This window comes from Symphalangus syndactylus, chromosome X (genome assembly GCF_028878055.3).
Source record: "Symphalangus syndactylus isolate Jambi chromosome X, NHGRI_mSymSyn1-v2.1_pri, whole genome shotgun sequence".
NCBI lineage: Eukaryota > Metazoa > Chordata > Mammalia > Primates > Hylobatidae > Symphalangus > Symphalangus syndactylus.
This window is the reverse complement of record NC_072447.2, coordinates 118,726,946-118,747,055: the sequence shown is the minus strand read 5'-3', so window position 1 is coordinate 118,747,055 and position 20,110 is coordinate 118,726,946. Positions and strand designations below refer to the sequence as shown.

Sequence of the window (20,110 nt, the reverse complement as noted above, 5' to 3'; positions counted from 1 at the left end):
ATGTTCAAAACTGAGTTTTTAAAAAATTTTTGCTTCTAAACCCACTTTTTCACTAACATCCAAACATCCAGTTTGTGCAGTGGCTCTCAACTTTGGCTGTACACTAAAATTACCAGGTGAGCTTTAGAAAATACTGTCGCCTGGGTCACACCCCCTAGATACTATAATTTAATTGGCATGTGGTATGGACTGAGCAATGAAGTTTTTAACGTTTCCCATGTGAGTTTAATGTCCAGCCAAGGTTGAGAACTACTGAGTTAATGGAATCACCTTCCATCATCTAGCTGGAGCAGGGGCTGGCAAATTATGATCCAGGGGCCAAATTTGACATACCGTATGGGTTTGTAAGTAAAGCTGCATCAGAAAACAGCCATACTCATTTGCCTATGGCTACTTTTTCATTACTGTGGCAGTGTTTGAGTATAGTAGCCCTCCTTTTTTCTCCATTTCACTTTCCAAGGTTTCAGTTACCTGTGGTCAACCACAGTCTAAAAATAGGTGAGTACAGTACAATAAGACACTTAGAGACCACATTTACATAACTTTTATTATAATACATTGTTATAGTTGTTCTATTTTATTATTAGTTATTGATGTTAATCTCATACCTGATTTATAAATTAAACTTTATCATTGCCTGCCTCAATATCTAATCAGTAGCCAAGACTTACTGTTTGTTTATTTGCACTAAAATATTTTGCATACATTCCTCTTTTATTTCTACTGTTTCTGCTCTGGCAGAGGCCCTCATCCATTTCTTGCCTGTTCTACTGCAATAGCTTCCTTACTCTTCTCCCTTTCTCTAGTCCATTCTCACTGCAGCCAGAGTGGTCGTTTCAAAGAACACAGATGCAATCAGGCCATTCCCTGGCTTGGAAACCTTCGGTTTCCCCCCATAACTTAGAAGATAAATTCTAGATCCTCCTTTATCAAGCCCCTGCTTGCCACATCAGCCTTAATTCACAACTTGCTCTTCTTTCACCTTACCCTCCATTCACCTTACCCTCCAGCAAGACAAAACTGCTCAGAGGTTTTATGCACTCATCTTTACATTTGTTGCTTCCATGCTTTGGTTCTTCTCCTCTCATCTTAGCATGTTGTTCCCTTCTTTCTTTTTGTGGTAAACACTCAGTTTTTTTACTGAATTTATACTTTCTCAGGAAACTTGCCTTTCTCTACCATCTTCATCATCCCCCCCAAGTGCCCCTTATCTGTGTCTCATAATATGCCATGCATTGTTCTGTATTATATTGAGAATGTTGTATTACCTGTATACATGAATCTATTTCTGTCCTCAACCGAAAGGTCCTTCAGTGGGTGATATTTTACTAAATTTCAGTATTCTCAGTGTCTAGCATAGTGTCTGACATATAGTAGGTAGCCAATAATCATTTGTTGAATGAATACATTTTCTATGTAGTGTGCATATTCAAAGTTAAATGTCAAAATTTTCATATTTGGTTGGCAATAGAATAGTCATTTAAAAATCATGGACCATTTAATATTTTATTAAATTAAATTCTTTGTAGTTATCAATAAGCCTATATTAGATACATGTAAATTTTCAGATGAAAGTTATTTGGGGTGATGGAGATTTTGCATGCCTTCATTTACATGTCTCAGATTGGTAACACATCCCTGCTGTTATATGTAGATAGTATTTTTCAAACTTTAAAGTACTATATTTCGAACCACTTGAGGGTCTTATTGAAATGTAGATTCTGATTAGTTAGGTCTCCGGTGAGGCCTGAGATTCTGCATCTCTAAACTCCCAGAGGATCCCTATGCTGCTGGTTCACAGACCACATGTAGAGTAGTTCTTCCTTTAGTAGTTGGTCAAAACGATTTTTATTTTCCTTTTGTATGTTTAAATCATCATTTGTATTGTAATTTCATCTTCCATCTTTTTATTTTTATGTTTTAGCAAGACAGTGATAATGCTAATATGTCACCACAATCTCCAGTATCATCTGAGGTACAAGTTCTGTTTTTATATGTCTTAAAAATATGTTTTGTATGTTTTCTGTGTTTTACATAAGATTCTTCCTTGCCAGTTCTCTGTAACCTGATTTTTTTTGCAATGTAATTTATTCACTCATATTTTAAAATCCATGGCAGATGAGTTTGTACAAACCTTCTAGCCTATAAAAAATTCTAAGAATGCCATTTTTCGGTGAAAATATTGATACTAGCACTTGTTTATTTATGATTTTCTTATTGGGAAGTGTCTGTAGATTGCAGAAAAGAATTCACTTTATCAAATCTATGCTTTCTCATTCATCCATATTTTAAAATAAATGATAGATTTTAAGAACAACTTTCAAATTTTAAATTTGAAAAAAGTACTTCAGCATTGTGCAATGGCCTTTGGTTTTTCTTGTAACCAGTCAGGTCTGAAACCAATGCAAAAGAAATTTCCTTTTTCCACGAGAAACATCCCTGCAGTGGGTTGTTCCTATCGACAGGAGGTTACACGTTTTTGGGAGAATGGGTATCAGAAAGTTAGAGTTTGTGAAATCTCGATCAAATAGTCTGGTGGCTTGAATGACTGATTCTTCTAATTTATTTATTCAAGTCTATTGCTTTACAACAAGAGATCAATTTTAAAAATTCTAAACGCTATCTCTTCTACTTCAGATTACCTTAAAGTGTATTGGCATTAGTAAGTAAATGATTACACATTGATGTGATGAATTCAACACTTTGCCCAAAGTGTTGGATGGCCCAAATTCACTGTGTAACTTTGGTTACATAGATGCTGTTAATATTTCATTATATGTAGGTGGTGTTGCTTTTTTAATAGGCTAAGATTCTTTGTTGTTGTGGGTGATCTGCATTACAAAACTTTTAAATGGATTTGGACATTAATTTTATAAACATGTTTCTAAATTATTTATATGATAGGTAAAATGGTATACATACTTTTAGAAAACAATTTAAATTAGGATATCTTAAAATTAGTCTTTGTCATATGCTTTTGTAATTCTTTTACTTTAAGTTACAAGTATAAGCGTATAAGTGACTACTACTTATTTGTCTGCTTGATATATGACTTTATGATCTGTGCTCACAGGGAAGACTATTCATACCAAATTTCCCAAATAATTTACATCGCTATATATATGACACATGATCTCACTCTGTTGCCCAGGCTGGAGTGCAGTGGCACGATCTCAGGTCACTGCAACCTCCACCTCCCACATTCAAGCGATTCTTGTGCCTCAGCCTCCCGAGTAGGTAGGACTACAGGCACATGCCACCACACCTGGCTAATTTTTGTATTTTTAGTAGAGACAGGGTTTCACCATGTTGATCAGGCTGGTCTTGAACTCCTGGCCTCAAGTGATCTACCTGCCTTGGCCTCCCAAAGTGTTGAGATTACAGGTGTCAGTTTTATAATATATTTTTTATTTCATTTGGATCAGTGAAATTTTCATCTTAGGAATTCATATTAATTTAACCAAAATAGTGAAGACAAACTGGGAGGCTTGTAGATTTGGATAGGGTGGTGAGTATGTATGTGCTTTGGTAACTCAACTGACATTTAACTTGAACTGCATATCACATGTTAACAGAAGATTTAGGTAATCTACAGAATTCTGATTGCATTAATTTCATGTGTGAATGGAAAAGAGTAAAACCAATTAGTGTAATGCTTTACTATTAACAAAGTGCTTGCCTGTATATTTGTACCTAAAAGCAGCCCCGTAAAATAGGTATGATCCTCATCATTTTACAGCTGAAGAGATGGGTAACTTTCCAAACTATCTTAGTTAATAAATGGCAGAGAAGTGACTGAAGCTGAGCCCTACTCACTTCACAGAGTTGTTGCACAGATTAAATAAGGTGCTGCTAAGATTACATTATTTTATCACTTTACACAGTAGTTTCATTTAGTCATCTCATTTAATCTTCACAGTAACCTCATTTGAAAGATGAAGAAACAATCACAGAGAAATTGTATGTTGTGCTCAAAACATAGCCTGAGATTTCTAACTCCACCGGCAGATTTGTTTAATGTACTACAGATCTTTCCACAGCAAACCACTGTGTGTGAAACATTTGAAACAATATTCATTCAAATAGAAGAGATGATATTTATCATCTATCATTCTGCAGTCCCTGTACAAATAGGTTTGCCTTCAGATTATCTACTGTTAGGTGTTAAGTCCATAGTAGATGCTGAGTAAATACTAAATTCACTTACCTTTTCATTGAAGCTTACTTCTTTTTTTGGGCAACTTCAACCTGATTCTTTCAAAAAGTATGATCTATTTTATACAGTTCACTAATGATTTTCATTTTCTTTCTATTTTGAAAGTTTAAAGCCTATATAGTTAGCTCAACTAGCAAATATTAGTTGACCTCTTAAAAGTGACATGTATCAACTTGAATTGAAATGCAAGTTACTTTTCTCTTCACTAATCATAGGAAAATAAGTATCTCCCCAAATTGGCATGGACATGAATAAGCACCTTGATTATTTTGAAAGAAAAGAAGTTTTATTATTTATTTATTTTTAACTTTTTAATTTTTTTTAGGAATATGACAGAACTGATGGTTTTTCACACAGTCCCTTTGGCTTGAAGCCTAGATCAGGTAAATAGATATTCTGTAAATAAAATTTATTAGTTATATTTGAAACTAGTTTCCCAGCTTAAATGGGATTGATTCCATAGTTTTAAGTACACATAGATTCTTTCTTCTCTCCTAAAAGCAATTTTCTCTTAATGTTATTTGTCTTTCCAATTCCCATTCCCATTTCTTTCTTCCACTTTACCTTCAAGCTCCTGAAACCTCAGCTTTTTGCCTTAGATATACTGCAGTCTTATTTCTACTCTACTGTGACTGCTGTTAGAATGACCACTCTGCCAGCAGACCAAACACTGTTTGAAATTATAGCACTTCATTATATTGTGGTTTTATAAAGGGATCTTTTCGCATTTGGCAAGCCCAAAAGAAAATGGATCCATGTTACTTGGCAAGGTATTGAATTATAGTTTTTATTCCTGAATAACTGTATTGACTTTCAAGAATAATTTCCTTTTTTAAAAGATAAAAGGCTGACATATGTTCAGTAATCATTTTTAACCTGGGCCATAAGTTTCTAATAACGTATGTTTGAGTAAGAACATGTATAGGTGGTAGAAATCATTAACTTATCTTCCCTGTTGCTTTCAATTATGCACATAAATAGAGTTCAAATATATTTTCTAAAAATATTTGGAATGTATTAGTGAGTAATAATGTTTTATGTAATTTTGTATTGATTCTTTTTATCATGCCTCTTTCCCCATCAATAGTTGCTCCTTCCCATTAATTTTGTAACAAGTTAGGAAATTTCTGTTTTTATAGCTTTTAGCCGCTCATCTCGCCAAGAATATGGGGCAGCAGATCCAGGATTTACAATGAGAAGAAAGATGGAACATTTACGGGAAGAGCGAGAGCAAATACGACAACTTCGCAACGTAAGTCAGTTTGCTCTTTCAGATCTGCTTTGTGGAAATGGGTTTAACTTGGAAAATTAATAAGGTGTATAGATTTTATTTTCAATGCTCCTTAAAATGTTTGGATATCCAACAATTAGTAATGTAAACATTTAACATATATGTTTAGATAGAGTATCTGATTTATATCTGTTTTTCTATAGAATCTTGAATCCAGGTTAAAAGTAATTTTGCCTGATGACATTGGAGCTGCACTGATGGATGGGGTTGTTCTTTGCCATTTAGCCAATCATATAAGGCCACGTTCTGTTGCTAGTATTCATGTGCCATCACCAGCAGTGGTAAGTTTTGTTTACAATTTGTTAGTTCTCTAAAGGAAGATATAGCTTCTTAAAATTGTCTTTAAATAATATACCTCAGTGAACTTAGTTTTCAGTTTTGATTAAGTTCCATAGAAAAATGCCTAAAAGTACATTTTTTCCCTCTTTACAGCCCAAACTGAGCATGGCAAAATGTCGAAGAAATGTAGAAAATTTTCTTGATGCTTGTAAAAAGTTGGGCGTCTCACAGGTAATTGTTATTTATCTAACAACGTGATCACTTAAATTTGAATTTATTATATGCAAACTGGGGTTCTTCTTAAAGCAATGAATAATGCTTTCTGAACATGAAAATGAATGCCTTCTCTTGGTACCTTCTCCTGAGCTCCAGCTTTCGCTGTAGCAGTTATCTAATGAATGTTTTTAAGCTACCTTTAAAGTCGTTTATGAAATAGCTACAAATATGGAAAATCATGCACATCACTGACCAAACATAACTTGGTGGCCATATTTACAACTTGGTTGTGATGTCATTGTTACCATCTTTTTTTCCTTCTTTTTTTTTTTTTTTTTGCTAGAGAACATTTGGACTCCTTTGTAAGTCATTGGATTGATTCTGATTGGAAGATTTGCATTCAGTGTGAACAGCTTTTTAAACTTTATTTAAAATGCAAAATTGGAAATTATACCAGCATATTATGATAATACCTGTATTGGACAAACTTTGAAATTTTTAGGAATTGTCTTATGTTTCATGTAATAATTGCACTACTATACAATTAACCATTAAAGCAGTATTGTAAATATATAAGGAACATGTATAATCACAATATTGCTTCTTTGTAAAGTGTTATAAACCTAACCTCAACATGAATGACTATGGAGAGAAATGACATTGTTGTCAGAGCACAATTAAGTTGTTGTGCTTGTTAAGCTGTCTTTTGAACAGTGTCTTAATAATCTGGTCTACAGATCCCACTTTAATCTCTTCCCTCAAGTAAGTAAACATAATTTAATGTGTAGAGAATCAGTGAATTGTTGGGTAATTTGGAAATTACATAATGTTCTCTAATTACCTCTTGTCTATAGTTGATGTGATGGGTTTTTTTGTTTTTGTTTTTGTTTTTTGAGACGGAGTCTCACTCTGTCGCCCAGGCTGGAGTAGTGCAGTGGCACGATCTCGTCTCACTGCAACTGCCACCTCCCAGTTCAAGCAGTTTTCCTGCCTCAGCCTCCCAAGTAGCTGGGACTACAGGCATGTGCCACCACACCCAGATAATTTTTTATTTTTAATAGAGACGGGGTTTCACCATGTTGGCCAGGCTGGTCTTGAACTCCTGACCTCAAGTGATCCACCCGCCTCAGCCTCCCAAAGTGCTGGGATTACAGGCGCAAGCCACTGCACTTGGCTGATGTGATGTTTTAAATTTTTAATTCTTAAAAATGTTTGTTGTTTCTTTTTTCTACTCTCAATCTTTCAATGGGGAAATAGCAAACTTAGCAATGTTTTCTGCAGCCATTACATCATACAGATTTTCCCGTTTTGCCATTTTTTCTTTTTTAAAATTAAAAAACAAAAAACCTTTTTTTAGAGATGGAGTCTCACTGTGTTGCCCAGGCTGGACTGGAACTCTTGAGCTCTAGACTTCCATTTCACAAATAACTGGGATTACAAGCATTCACTACCTCACTAATATTATGTCATTTTTGTTTTAAGGGTTTTATTTTTAGCTTCATTGCTTTTCTGTGAACTCAGAATTGGTAATGTATAATAATTTTAAAATTAATTTTCTTTGTTTTAGGATGTTTTCCAATTTTTAACAGCTTTATTGAGTTATTAACATACAATATAGGGCATATAAATAAAGTATACAATTTTATCAATTTTGCCATATGCATACACCATGAAGTCATCACCACAGTCAAAATAATGAACATATCTACTGCCCCCCAAAATTTCCTCATGTGTCTTTGCAATCCTTCCTTCTCCAGCAACCACTAATCTGCTTTCTGTCATTGCAGATTAGTTTGCACTTTCTAGAGTTTTATATAAATGGAATGATACAATATGTATTATATTTTTCTATCTTCTTTCACTCAGCATAATTATTTTATGACTCGTCAGTGTTGTTGCATGTATGAATAGACCATTGCTTTTCATTTCTAGATAGTATTTTATTGTATGGATATACCACAGTTTGTTGATCCCTTGACCTGCTGATGGACATTTGGGTTGTTTCCAGTTTTAGTGGCTGCTACAAATAAAGCTGCTATGAACATTTGTATACAAGTCTTTGTATGGATTTATGCATTCTTTAATTTTTAGTAAATACCTAGCAGTGGAATAACAGGAACATATGGTAGGTGCACGCTTAACATTTTAAGAAACTACATAACTCTTCCAAAGTGGTTGTACCATTTTACATTCCTGTCAGCAGTATGTGAGAGTTCCAGTTCCTCCACATCCTCACTAACATTCAGTATGATCAGTCTTTTAAAAATTTTAGTCATTGTGATATGTATGTGCTGACTTGCCAGTGCAGTTTTAATTTGCATTTTCCTAAAGACTAATGATGCCGATCATCTTTTCAAGGCTTATTTGCCACCTGTATATCTTCTTTTTGAAGTACTTTGAAGTATACTTTCTTTTTTGAAGTACATATTCTAATCTGAGGTATATTTTGTATTGGGTTGTTTATTTTCCTATGATTGAATTTCAGATTTCTTTACGAATTATGGATGAAGTCATTTACCAGATTTATAAATATTGCATCCAAATCTTTGGCTTGTCCTTTCATTGTCCTTAGAGTGTCTTTCAAAGAGCAGGATCTTCACTTATTGAAGTACAATTTATTTTTTAAAATGGGCTGTGCTTTTTGTGTCAAACCTAGGAAATCTTCGTATAATCCAAGGCCACAAAGATTCCTATGTTTACTTCTAGAAATTTTATAATCTTAGGTTTTATGTTCATGTCTATGATCAATTTTGAGTTAGTTTTTGTATGTGGTTAAAAAGTATGGATTGACGTTCTCTTTTTTTAAGCCTGAGATTGGGCATATACATTGATTTTTTTAAGAAAATATTTTTATTGAGATATAATTAAAATGCCATAGCATTCACTGATTTAAAGTGTACAATTAAATGGTTTTTAGTATAATCAGAGTTCAGCAACAGTTACAATAATCTGTTTAAAATATTTTTGTCACCCCAGAAACACAGCCCTTACCTATTCGCAGTCCTTCCCCTGTTCTTTCTGTGGATTTGCCTGCTCTAAGACATTACATATAATGAAATCATACAATATGGGGTCTTTAGTGTCTGGCTTCTTTGACTTAGTATAATTTTTCCAAGGTTCATCCATGTGTAACCTAAGTCAGTACTTCATTTCTTTTTATGGCTGAATAGTGTTCTGTTCTAAATACATACCACATGTTGTTTATCCATTCATCAGTTGATAGACATTTGGGTTGTTATCACTCATTGTTTATTCTGAATAATGTTGCTTTGAACATCCGTGAATAAGTTTTTCTTTGAACACTTGTTTTCGATTCTCTTGGTTATATACCTAGCAGTGAAATTGTTAGGTTATATGGTAACTCTATCTTTATAATATTTTTTAAGAAACTGCCAAAATATGTTGCAAAGTGGCTGCACTGTTTTTACATTTCCACCAGCAATATATGAGGGTTCTAATTTCTTCACATCATCACCAACAATGGCTACTGTCTACCTTTTTGGTTCTAGCTATTTTAGTGTGTGTGATGTGATACCTTATTGCGGTTTTGATTTGCGTTTCCCTAGTAGTTAATGATGTTGAGCATCTTTTCTTGTGCTTATTGATTTGTATAAATTCTTTGGAGTAATGTCTATTGAAACCCTATGTTCATTTCTGAATTGGATTATTTATCTTTTTTTTTGAGTTGTAGTTCCTTATGTATGCTGGATACAAATTGCCTAAGAGATATATGATTTGCAAATATTTTCTCCCATTCTGCAGGTTGTGCATGGTATGAGGTACGGATCCAAATTCATTCTTTCACATGTGGATATCCAATTTTCCCAGCACCATTTGTTGATAAGACTCTTCTTTTCCCCATTGAATTGTCTGTCTTAGCACCTTTGTCAAAAATCAGTTGACCATAAATATAAGGCTTCATTTCTGGACTCTCAGTTTTTTTACCACTAAATTCCTTATTCCAGTATCACACTGTCTTACTGTAGTTTTGTGATGCATTTTGAAATCAAGAAGTGTGAGTCTTCCAGATTTGTTCTATATCAAGGTTGTTTTGGCTATACTGAGTCCCTTGCATTTCCATATCAATTTTAGGATTGATTAGCTTGTCAATTTCTGCAAAAAAGCCAGTTGGGATTTTGCTGGGGATACCGAATCTGTAAAATGATTTGGGGAATATTGTCGTCTTCACAATATTTATTCCTGTGATCCATTAACATGAGACACCTTTCCATTTATTTATATCTTTTAATTTTTATTCCAACAGTGTTTTGTAGTTTTCAGTGTATGAGTTTTTCATTAGATTTGTTAAATTAAATGCTTAGTATTTTATTCTCTTTGGTACTATTATAAATATAATTATTTCCTTAATTCCACTGTCAATTTTTTATTGCTACTTTATAGAAATAGAAGTGATTTTCTTTTATTGATCTTGTATTCTGCAACCTTGCAGAACTCATTTATTAGTTCTAATAGTTTTTTTTGTGTGTGTGTTTCTGTGCCTTAGGAGTTTCTCTATACAGAATCATTTAATTATTCTTTCAAAGAATTCATCCATTTCATCTAACTTGTCAAACTATTATTATGAAGTTGTTTATAATGTCTCCTTATTATCATTTTGGTATTTGTAGAATATCTTGTGGTGTCACTTCTCTTATTTATGATATTGGTAATTTGTGTATTCTCTCTTTTCTTCCTGATTAGCCTAGCTTGAGGGTTATGAATTTTAAAAAATCTTCTAAGTGAACTAACTTTGGGTTGCATTGATTTTTTTATCTATTGTTTTTTGTTTTTTTACTTTATTGTTTTCCTCTCTCATTCTCATTATTTGCACCTTTCTTTTGCCATTGGTTTAATTTGCTCTTCTTTTTTTAGTTTCTAGGGTGGAAGCTGAAGTCATTGATTTGAAGCCTTCCTTCTTTTCTAGTATACACTTCAGTGGTTATTTGAATAAATAAGCAAAATGTTAAGAGGGCAACAAATATAGCAGTGAAGATGGAGATGAGGCAATAATTTTGAGAACTCTTTATGGGATACCATCAGTAATATTTGGAGAATGGGTTATGGGAGTAAGGAAGAAAGAGGAAGACTATTATATTTCACAGGTTTGTCAATGGAGATTGAATAGTGTATTACTAAGACATGGATCACAGAAGGACAAGTTAATTTGGTAAAGTAGTTCTGTTGTGGACACATTGATTTTGATATGTCTGTTAGATGTCCATTTGGCTGTGTCCAGTTGATATGTGTATTTGGAGATCGATAGAGAGACCTTGGGAGGAAATAAAAACTTGGAATCATCGGTATGGAAGGGGTAGTTAAAACTAGAAATAGATGAGAATACCAAAAGAGAGGATATAGTGTAAAAGAGAAGAGAGTGAAGACAGAACCCTTGGATACATTTGGTATGTTAGAAGAGGATCAGTGAGGGCTAATTAATGAAAGCTACTGCACAATTGCTGTCAGAAAAGTTGAAGTAGAAAGAATGGTGTCACACAAGACAGGGGAGGGGTAAGGTTCCTAGAAAGGCATTAATCAAAGGCATAATATGACTGAGCAGTCAGCTAGACATATGCAACATTTGACATTTAAGATGGCATTGGTGATTTTTACTAAAATAGTTTTAGTGGGCATATGCTTTAGGGTTAGATGTAAGATAGCAGTGGTTGAGTAGTGAGTGGGAAATGCAAAAGTGGTGACCAACTCTTTTATAAACATTTTCTTTGTAGAGAAAGAGGTACAAGTGTGGAATGACAGCATTTCAAACAAGGCCAACTTCTATAATCTTTTTTCTTAGTATAAATTAAGAATCTAAAAACATTTTAGATTACAATATTTATAAGAGAAAACTTAGAATTATGTATTTTTCTTGATGTTTTACAGAAATCATGTTTTTAAAATCAAATTCTGACTTAATTTTATTACACTTCTAAAAAATGAATGTTCAAATATCTCTTTTTTTTCTCCAGGAAAGACTTTGTTTGCCTCATCATATTTTGGAAGAACGAGGACTTGTGAAAGTTGGTGTCACAGTTCAGGCGCTCCTTGAATTACCAACAACCAAGGCATCTCAGCTTTCTATGGCTTGATATAACATTTTAAAATTTTAAGTGTATAGTTTCATTTATTTGAAGTGATTTCAAATATTTCAAATTCATGAATAAGAATATTCCGTCAAAAACAGTTTGCCTTAGGTCACGCCTTAGGATTTTTAAAAAATTACATTGAAACATCAAACTTAAACATTGAATTGCCCAAACTTCTTTGGGGGAAAACTGGATTAATTTAATAAGAGTATTTGATAAACTCAAATTCTCTTTTTACTAAGTCAGTTGATAATCTTGATTATTTTTCAGAAAGCAGACTGATACTAAATTTAAAATGTAGTTTCAATTTAATAATCACATTAGGTTTAATTTTTTTACATCATCGCATACTAGTAAACATCTGGATAAAGGTAATTTTTTTTAGCAATTTAGAGCAATTCTATATTTGAGTTATTTAATACACTTCTAATTCTAGTTTATACACAATTTCTTCAATCTTTGGTCTTAGTTTTTTAGAAAAAAGGAGTAGAAAAAACAATTCTGGCTTTATATTAAATTCTTTTAGTATTATAGGTTGGTGCCAAAATATTTTCAGTTGTACTGTAGATTGTTTACATGTGAAGTGCCTGTGTAATTGATGACTCTTATATAGTCTTAAGCATTTTTGCAATTTTTTAAATGTATTAATAGAGTCAATGGAACTTTAAAATATTTTAGTAGATTTTGTAAAGTCAGTAATATGTGAGGATTTAAATGAGCCTCACATGGTGACATTTGTGGTTTTTTAGTTAGTCCATTGCAGTTTCCCTTAAATTGGTTATTTCATGTTGTCAAAAATACCAATGTTAATATGATTAATTTATGCTATTTAATTTTGTGAAAATCATCTTTTAAAATGTATTATTTGAAGAGTATTTTATTTCTGTATTGAAAATGTTACACAAAGCAGTGAAGTTTTTGAGAACTAGTGAAGTACTAATTATCAAGGACATTTTGATAAAACTGCCAAAGTTTGGGTTTATATCTTCCCTTTGAGCAGCATTCTATCAGTGCTGCCTTTACGTATATTCAGAGAGCAGCAGTTGAGGAATAGGTTTTTACTCAAAATCTGGCCATTTGTGAATCCTGTAAACCTTGTGATCTTCGATTACTTTGATGTTAAATTAAACACAGACTCTTCTATAAATATTTTCATGAGATATTGTGTTACACAAAGTCCTTGTTTTAACTTAGATATGGGTAAATTTACATTGGTGGTATTGCAGGAATTTTTCAAAAACATTACTGTAATGAATAACTGAGTTTCCTATAGAAGAACCTTAATAGTTACTTTTGTAGTAACCAAGCAAGCATCATATCTTAAGTATGTGATCATTTGCACTTGTTACCTCTTAATATGGATGCAACTTATTAAAAATGTTGGCCTGGGTATTTCAAAGGGTATATATGTAAGGTAAAAACTAGTGTGCCAAATGGTATAGGAACAACTGTACCTTTTTTGATCAGTTGGCATGAAGCCATAGAATTAAATTTTGGCTTTAGAATACAGATGTGTTCATTACATTCCCCAAGGGTCAAATTGGAGCTTTTAAAGAATTAAAGCTTCTATGACTATATGGTTTAAGAATTAAATTATTAGTAATTTATTATTTTAAATATTTGACCTCATTAGTTGTTAATTTTTTAGTTGGATTAAAAAAAAAAACTCACTGACATAATCTCCCTAGTGAAAACTTGGGTAATATATGTAAGAAATGGCAAATAAATACATTAGTTAATGACTTTTTATGTAGAAATTTGACAGCATTACAAATTAAGTGAGCATTAAAAACACAGCAATCATTCATACTGCTTTCATAGGTGTTATGATAGTCTCTGATTAATCAATCTAGTATTACTTATTTTACAAGTGTTGTCCTGTTTCATATCTTTGAAGTAGTAGTGAAATTGTAGGCCATTTTCTTATTGCATTTCAGTTACTTTTCAGTTAATTATTCCTTTAAAAAGAAAATACAGCAGAACCTCACTGTAGCATTCTTTACTGCAGAGCAAAATTCAATTTAAGATGGGCTTCTCTGAGGTCCACATCATGGCAGTTCATTTACTCTTGTGCCAAATGGCAACACCACCTCTAAAGCAGTTTCACAGCATAGTCCCCTACAATGTTATACCAAGGCTCTGATGTATTTCTTTTAGTAGTTTCTAAGTGTAAAATTTATTCTAAATGTTTTATGGCTATTATCTATTTCACCAGTTACTGAATTAAGAATGATTTTCATTACTTGAGTGGGATTTGTGATTTAATGACAGTTGAATAATCAAAAATATTTTATTAGTCCCCCAAAATTTAATAGATAGCTATTTCTGTTACATTTTATTACTGTATGGCACAAGAAAGAAGTGACATTGGGTATGTTAGAAATGAAATAAGGAGTAAAAATGCATTACCATTTGTTTAATAATTATCTTTACAGATTGCTAGTTTAATGACTTTTTTAACTGAATTTTTTGAATAAATCAGAAATGTTTGTATTGGTCACAGATCTATCATAATTGCTTTTCTGATGCATTTAAAAATACATGGAACACTTAAATGTATATTACCGATGCAAACTGTGGATAAAGTTGAAAGAAAAAATTTAAGTCTGGTATTTCTTTTCTCCCTCTCTACCTCCTTTCTTACCATCACATCATCCATTTTTTTGTCAGCATTTGATAGATGGTGTCTATGTTCCCTAGTGTAGAAAAATAGCCAGACTTTGAGAGAATATTCAAAGTAAGTGGTTTAGAGGTCCAGATTCACTTTATATTGTGAAAGGAAAATAAATCTTGGGGCCCCAACATCACTAAGCTAAAGGGGAAGGTCAAGCTGGGAACTGCTTAGGAGAAACCTACCACCAATTCTATTCAAAGTCACCATTCTGCTCACTGAGATAAATGCCTATCTGATTGCCTCCTTTGGAGAGGCTAATCAGAAACTTAAGAGAATGCAACCATTTGTCTTTTATGTACCTATGACCTGGAAGCCCCCTCCTCGCTTCCAGTTTTCCCGCCTTTCTGGACTGAAATAATGTTTGTCTTACATATGTTGATTGATGTCTTGTGTCTCCCTAAAATGTATAAAACCAAGCTGTGCTCTGACCATCTTGGGCGCATGTCGTCAGGACTGCCTGAGGCTGTGTCATGGGCACCATCCTCAACCTTGGCAAAATAAACTTTCTAAATTAACTGAGACCTGTCTCAGATATTTGGGGTTCACATTTGGTAACCACGAAGGGATTCTGAGTGGAGGTACCCCTGACCTTTGACAAATCTCTTATTGGTGCTTGGTACCAACATGAGCTAACTGTATGGCTCAAACCAATAAGGCAATTTGCTGAGGTCTGGGAGCACCCCCTACAGAGAATCCCTAATCTCCCAAAATCTGGTCAAAATCTAAAGTTTATTTTGCTATATGATTCCCTGTTTTGGAGTTTTACTTGCTCCCAACAAGGAAGGGAAGATTTCCTGCTTCCATGACAATGGAAGGCAGGTAATCCTTTATGGAGTCTGAGCTCACTCCCAACAGGGAAGATGGGTTTGAGTTTTTTCGTGCTTTTAGGATGGTAGAGAACATTGTTCAGCCTGAGACCCATCCCTAGGTAAGTAACTGAATTGGGGTTTTGATTTGACTAAAATTAACAACCAGCTGGTTTTAATTTCTCCTTACCATTAGAGCGCTCAGTGATCATATTGTTGGGTTTTTTTGTTGTTTGTTCCGGTCTTTCTCCCATCAGATTTGACCATCTCTACCTGATTTCGTCAAATCTGAGTGAGAATTCCAAATTATGGGTAAGAAAGCCTCTCTAATTTGTCTAAAATTCCTCGCAGCTGCAAAAGAGGAAAAAAACAAAACAAAAAACCGTGCACTTGGTTTCTGTGTTTGCTTCCTGTCTTGAAAACAAACATTCTTTCATTTACTTTTCTTCCACCCTATTTTTTGCCATTTGCAGTACCAAAAAAAAAAAAAAAAATCTAGAGGAGGCTTCTAATGACTTGAACCACCTTAAAAAATTCAGAACAAAGCCATCACTCACCCCTTTTCGGGTATTCTGTGTTGTCAACCTTGGCAAAATAAACTGTCTAAATTAACTGAGAGCTGTCTCAGATATTTGGGGTTCACAATATGTCATTTTCAGTAGGTAATATTTTCTTTAACAATAATTTTTTATGATATCCTCACCAAATAATATTGCCTTTATGTAAAATAAACTATGTAACATAAATATAAGAGAATTTTTTTTTTTTTTTTTTTTTTTTTTTTGACAGAGTCTTGCCCTGCAATCTCAGCTCACTGCAACCTCCACCTCCCTAGCTCAAGCGATTCTCATGCCTCAGCCTCTTGAGTAGCTGGGACTATAGGCACGCACCACCACACCCAGCTAATTTTTGTATTTTTAGTTGAGATGGGATTTTGCCATATTGGCCAGGCTGGTCTCGAACACCTGGCCTCAAGTTATGAGCCTGCCTTGGCTTCTGAAAGTGCTGGGATTACAGCTGTGAGCCAACGCACCCAGCCAATATAAGAGAACTTTATGTTAAATAAATGTAGAATAGGTAAAATTGTGATTTTTTTTTTTTTTTTTGAGATAGCATCTTGCTCTGTTGCCCAGGCTGGAATGCAGTGGAGTGATCTTGGCTCACTGCAACCTCCACCTCCTGAGTTCAAGCCATTCTTTTGCCTCAGCCTCCCTAGTAGCTGGGACCACAGATGTGCACCACCACACCAGCTGATTTTTGTATTTTTAGTAGAGATGGGGTTTCACTATGTTAGCCAGGCTGGTCTCAAACTCCTGACCTCAGGTGATCTGCCCACCTTGGCCTCCCAAAGTACTGGGATTTAACAGGCATGAACCACCACGCCCAGCCAATTGTGATTAATTTTATTGTAGTTTTAGTGAAAGGTATATTATTGAATTGCCCTTAAGCTATATGATAAAAAATTAATCTTTCTTTTTTCAGGTAAATTTAATATTTTAAAAATCCACATATTTTATTAAAATAACTTTTATTAATTTGTAATTGTGATTTACCATACAAGTAGAAAGTCATCCAGGTAAATGTTACTGAAGATAATATTATTCCCTGTTTTATAGCTACTCATCGTAAACTTTCAGATTTAAACAAGTACTTAAGTAAGTAAATATTTGGTGTAAGTTGTTTGAAAATGATTCTAAGTTTATCACAGAACCTTGAATTATCTTTAGATAATGGTACTAAGCTTGTTTTCTCCTTCAGTAAATGTACAGTTTTGGTACACTACATGGAATGGCCTAGAATTCTCAGGAACCTATCTCACTATCCAGAGCACTCCAGGGTACTGATATATTTACTGTATATTAGATTCATGTGGAAATGTCCAGATATATTCTGGAATTGGTAAATTGGAAAATATCGAATGTCATCTACTTCTTAAGGCATAAACTTTTCTAATCCTGTATTTTAAAACATGAAAAATATCCTTATGCTTACAGTGTTTAAATAGCTTAGAATTTCCCCAGTAGTGTGTGTGTGTGTGTGTGTGTGTGTGTGTGTGTGTGTGTGTTTCATGTAAGGCTCCAGTTGTTTTAGCAAAATAGAATCTTATTGCATTTGCATTGGAAAACCAGAGTTCAGAAGTTATGAGAATTCTTACATAAAGAGTTTAGGATAGAAGGTTGGTGATTGAATAATTTGAAAGTTACCAAAATAAAAACAGAAGTTTCTTTAAAATGTGATCATTTTAAAATTTAAATTATTGCATAATATTTTCCTCATTTCTTGGATACTTTGAGTACCCTGCCATTTATGGTTAGAGAAAAATAAATTTATTTTTACTCTAGTCCATTGATATGCATCAATTAATTATCTACCTAAATAGGTGAGAAATGTATTGGGTATGTACATATGTAAATGATAAATAGAAATAGATTTTTCAATAGCAAATTGAATGTTATAAAACTTCAGATATTCATTTCCAATTCAAATAAACACAAAGTGATTCTGTATAATTTATGAAGTAGTAATTAAAATAATACCTTAGGGCAGTGATTCTTAAACTTTGGATTTTAAGAAATCCATATGGATCAATATGGATCACCTAGGGATTTTGTTAACGAAGTACAGATTGATTCAATAGGTCATGTGTGGGGTCTGAGATTCTGCATTTCTAACAAGCTTCCAAGTGATGCTGGTCCAATAGCCAACTTGTATAGTAAAGCCCTATAGTCATTCAAGTGCTGTAGTAATATCAATTTACTGTACAATAGTATAGTAGTTCGATATTTTAAGTGATGTTTCAAGATCGTTACTTAATATTTTAAATTCTATTCTAAAATGTGTTCTACTTTATTAAGGGCTTTGGGATTTTCTTTATGGTTTAAAAAGGTATACTTTTTGTTGTGATTAGTACTATCTCACATTTTCATTTCTGAAAAATCATTTTAAACACACACAGCTGTATAATTTTCAAGATAAATGAAACTAGTCACAGGTATGTGTGATTATAAAATGGTCGTATATATCTAAACAAGTTAAATTAACAAATGTAATGTTAAATTAACAAATATTAAAGCACAAAGGTGTTATCTTTCTTTTTTGGAGCACTTAGAAAACTACATGAATTTTTTTTATAGTCTTGAGATCCATCCATTTTCTTGCTATCCTTGCTTTTAAGTTGAATACATAATCATTTTTTTAGGATAACATGTTAAATGTAGACCATATACAAATAAACTAATATCTATTTAACATAATAGTTATGTTCCATGATCAGAGCTTAATTTTGAGATAAAGATAAATTTCTCCCCCTCGCAAAACAAATGCGAAATGCTATTTCCTTTATTTAAAACATTTGGAATCATTTTACTCATTTTAATAGCCTTACAAAAATTCTGGATACATTGCTAATTAGAAAACAAATTAAGATCCAAGTTAGCCTGAAACGCCAAAGGCAGTCAAATGCCTTTCATGGCAAGGTGACTCATTTACTTTGACAATAGATGGAAATATTAATAATTAAATATGAAAAGGAAGAGCACAGACGTGCAACATTGAACTAGAACCTTTTTCTATAATTGAATTATAAATAATAAAATATAACTTTATGTATGTCTGTCATTCATTATCTTTAACATCTAAGATTAACAACTGAGTAGAAATGAATATTATGCTGTAACTCAAATTTTAAAACCCCACATACTTGGATATAATCATGGTTAGTAGTTAATAAAATATATTTACAAATACACATTTTAAAATATGGGTATAATTTTTAGGCATTTTGCATCATCAAAGTTTTCAGTTTTTCATTGTGAAAGATAAAGAAGAGTTTATGATACTCCTAGGTATAATCATAAAAAAATTTTAAACCATTAAAGATTTTTAGAATTTGGGTATTGCCATGTTTTCATTCTTCAGGCTAGGAAACCAAGGTCCAGAAATATGATTTGAACTATTATTTAAGGACTGAACTTTTTCGTAACCATCCCTGGATCATTTACCTACTGTACTAAAACATACTTTGTATGTATGATTTTTGTTTTCTTTTCCAAGTCTTTAAAGCTTTTATGTATGACTTTGTTTTCAATATGATAACATTATTATACTCTGAAAAAATAATTCTGAATTAGTTAATTTGAAACACTTTTTTGAGCTCTTACTACATACCAGGTATTGGTATTGCAGGCCTTGTGGGTATGGCAATGAATAGGACATGGTCTTTTTGTAGAGAGCTTTACAAAGGAATTCAGTTGCTGGCTTCTGGCTGTTGCATTAAAATAGATCAAAATTTATAATATTAAATTTTGTTATTGAAATTTATCATTGGCCAGGCATGGTGGCTCACGCCTGTAATCCCGGCACTTTGGGAGGCTGAGACAGGCAGATCACTTGAGCCCAGGACTTTAAGGCCAGCCTAGGCAACATGGTGAAACCCCTTCTCTACAAAAAAGACAAAAATTAGCCTGATGTGGTGGTGCACATCTGTGGTCTCAGCTACTCGGGAGGCTGAGGTGGGAAGATACCTTATCCCAGGGAGATTGAGGC

At 33.2% G+C, this 20,110-nt stretch overlaps 1 protein-coding gene and 1 non-coding gene across 5 annotated transcripts in view; both read left to right on the top strand.

The window, feature by feature from the left end:
- The window catches only part of LRCH2 (leucine rich repeats and calponin homology domain containing 2), a 127,629-nt gene extending 113,044 nt beyond the window's left edge, over nucleotides 1–14,585 (top strand). For 2 of the 4 annotated variants that reach the window (XM_055267856.2, XM_063634842.1), the window contains 6 exons: nucleotides 1,925–1,975; nucleotides 4,542–4,599; nucleotides 5,356–5,468; nucleotides 5,651–5,788; nucleotides 5,940–6,017; nucleotides 11,969–14,585. In XM_055267856.2, the coding sequence (XP_055123831.1) occupies nucleotides 1,925–1,975; nucleotides 4,542–4,599; nucleotides 5,356–5,468; nucleotides 5,651–5,788; nucleotides 5,940–6,017; nucleotides 11,969–12,088 (558 nt within the window). In that variant the 3' untranslated portion in view covers nucleotides 12,089–14,585. The remainder of the gene's footprint in view (nucleotides 1–1,924; nucleotides 1,976–4,541; nucleotides 4,600–5,355; nucleotides 5,469–5,650; nucleotides 5,789–5,939; nucleotides 6,018–11,968) is intronic. The other 2 variants (XM_055267857.2, XM_063634843.1) reach the window with 1 other exon arrangement.
- Nucleotides 2,349–2,477, top strand: LOC129476593 (small nucleolar RNA SNORA35). The gene has a single exon (XR_008655018.1). It is a non-coding gene; the product is annotated as a small nucleolar RNA SNORA35 (small nucleolar RNA).
- Nucleotides 14,586–20,110: the final 5,525 nt, after the last annotated feature.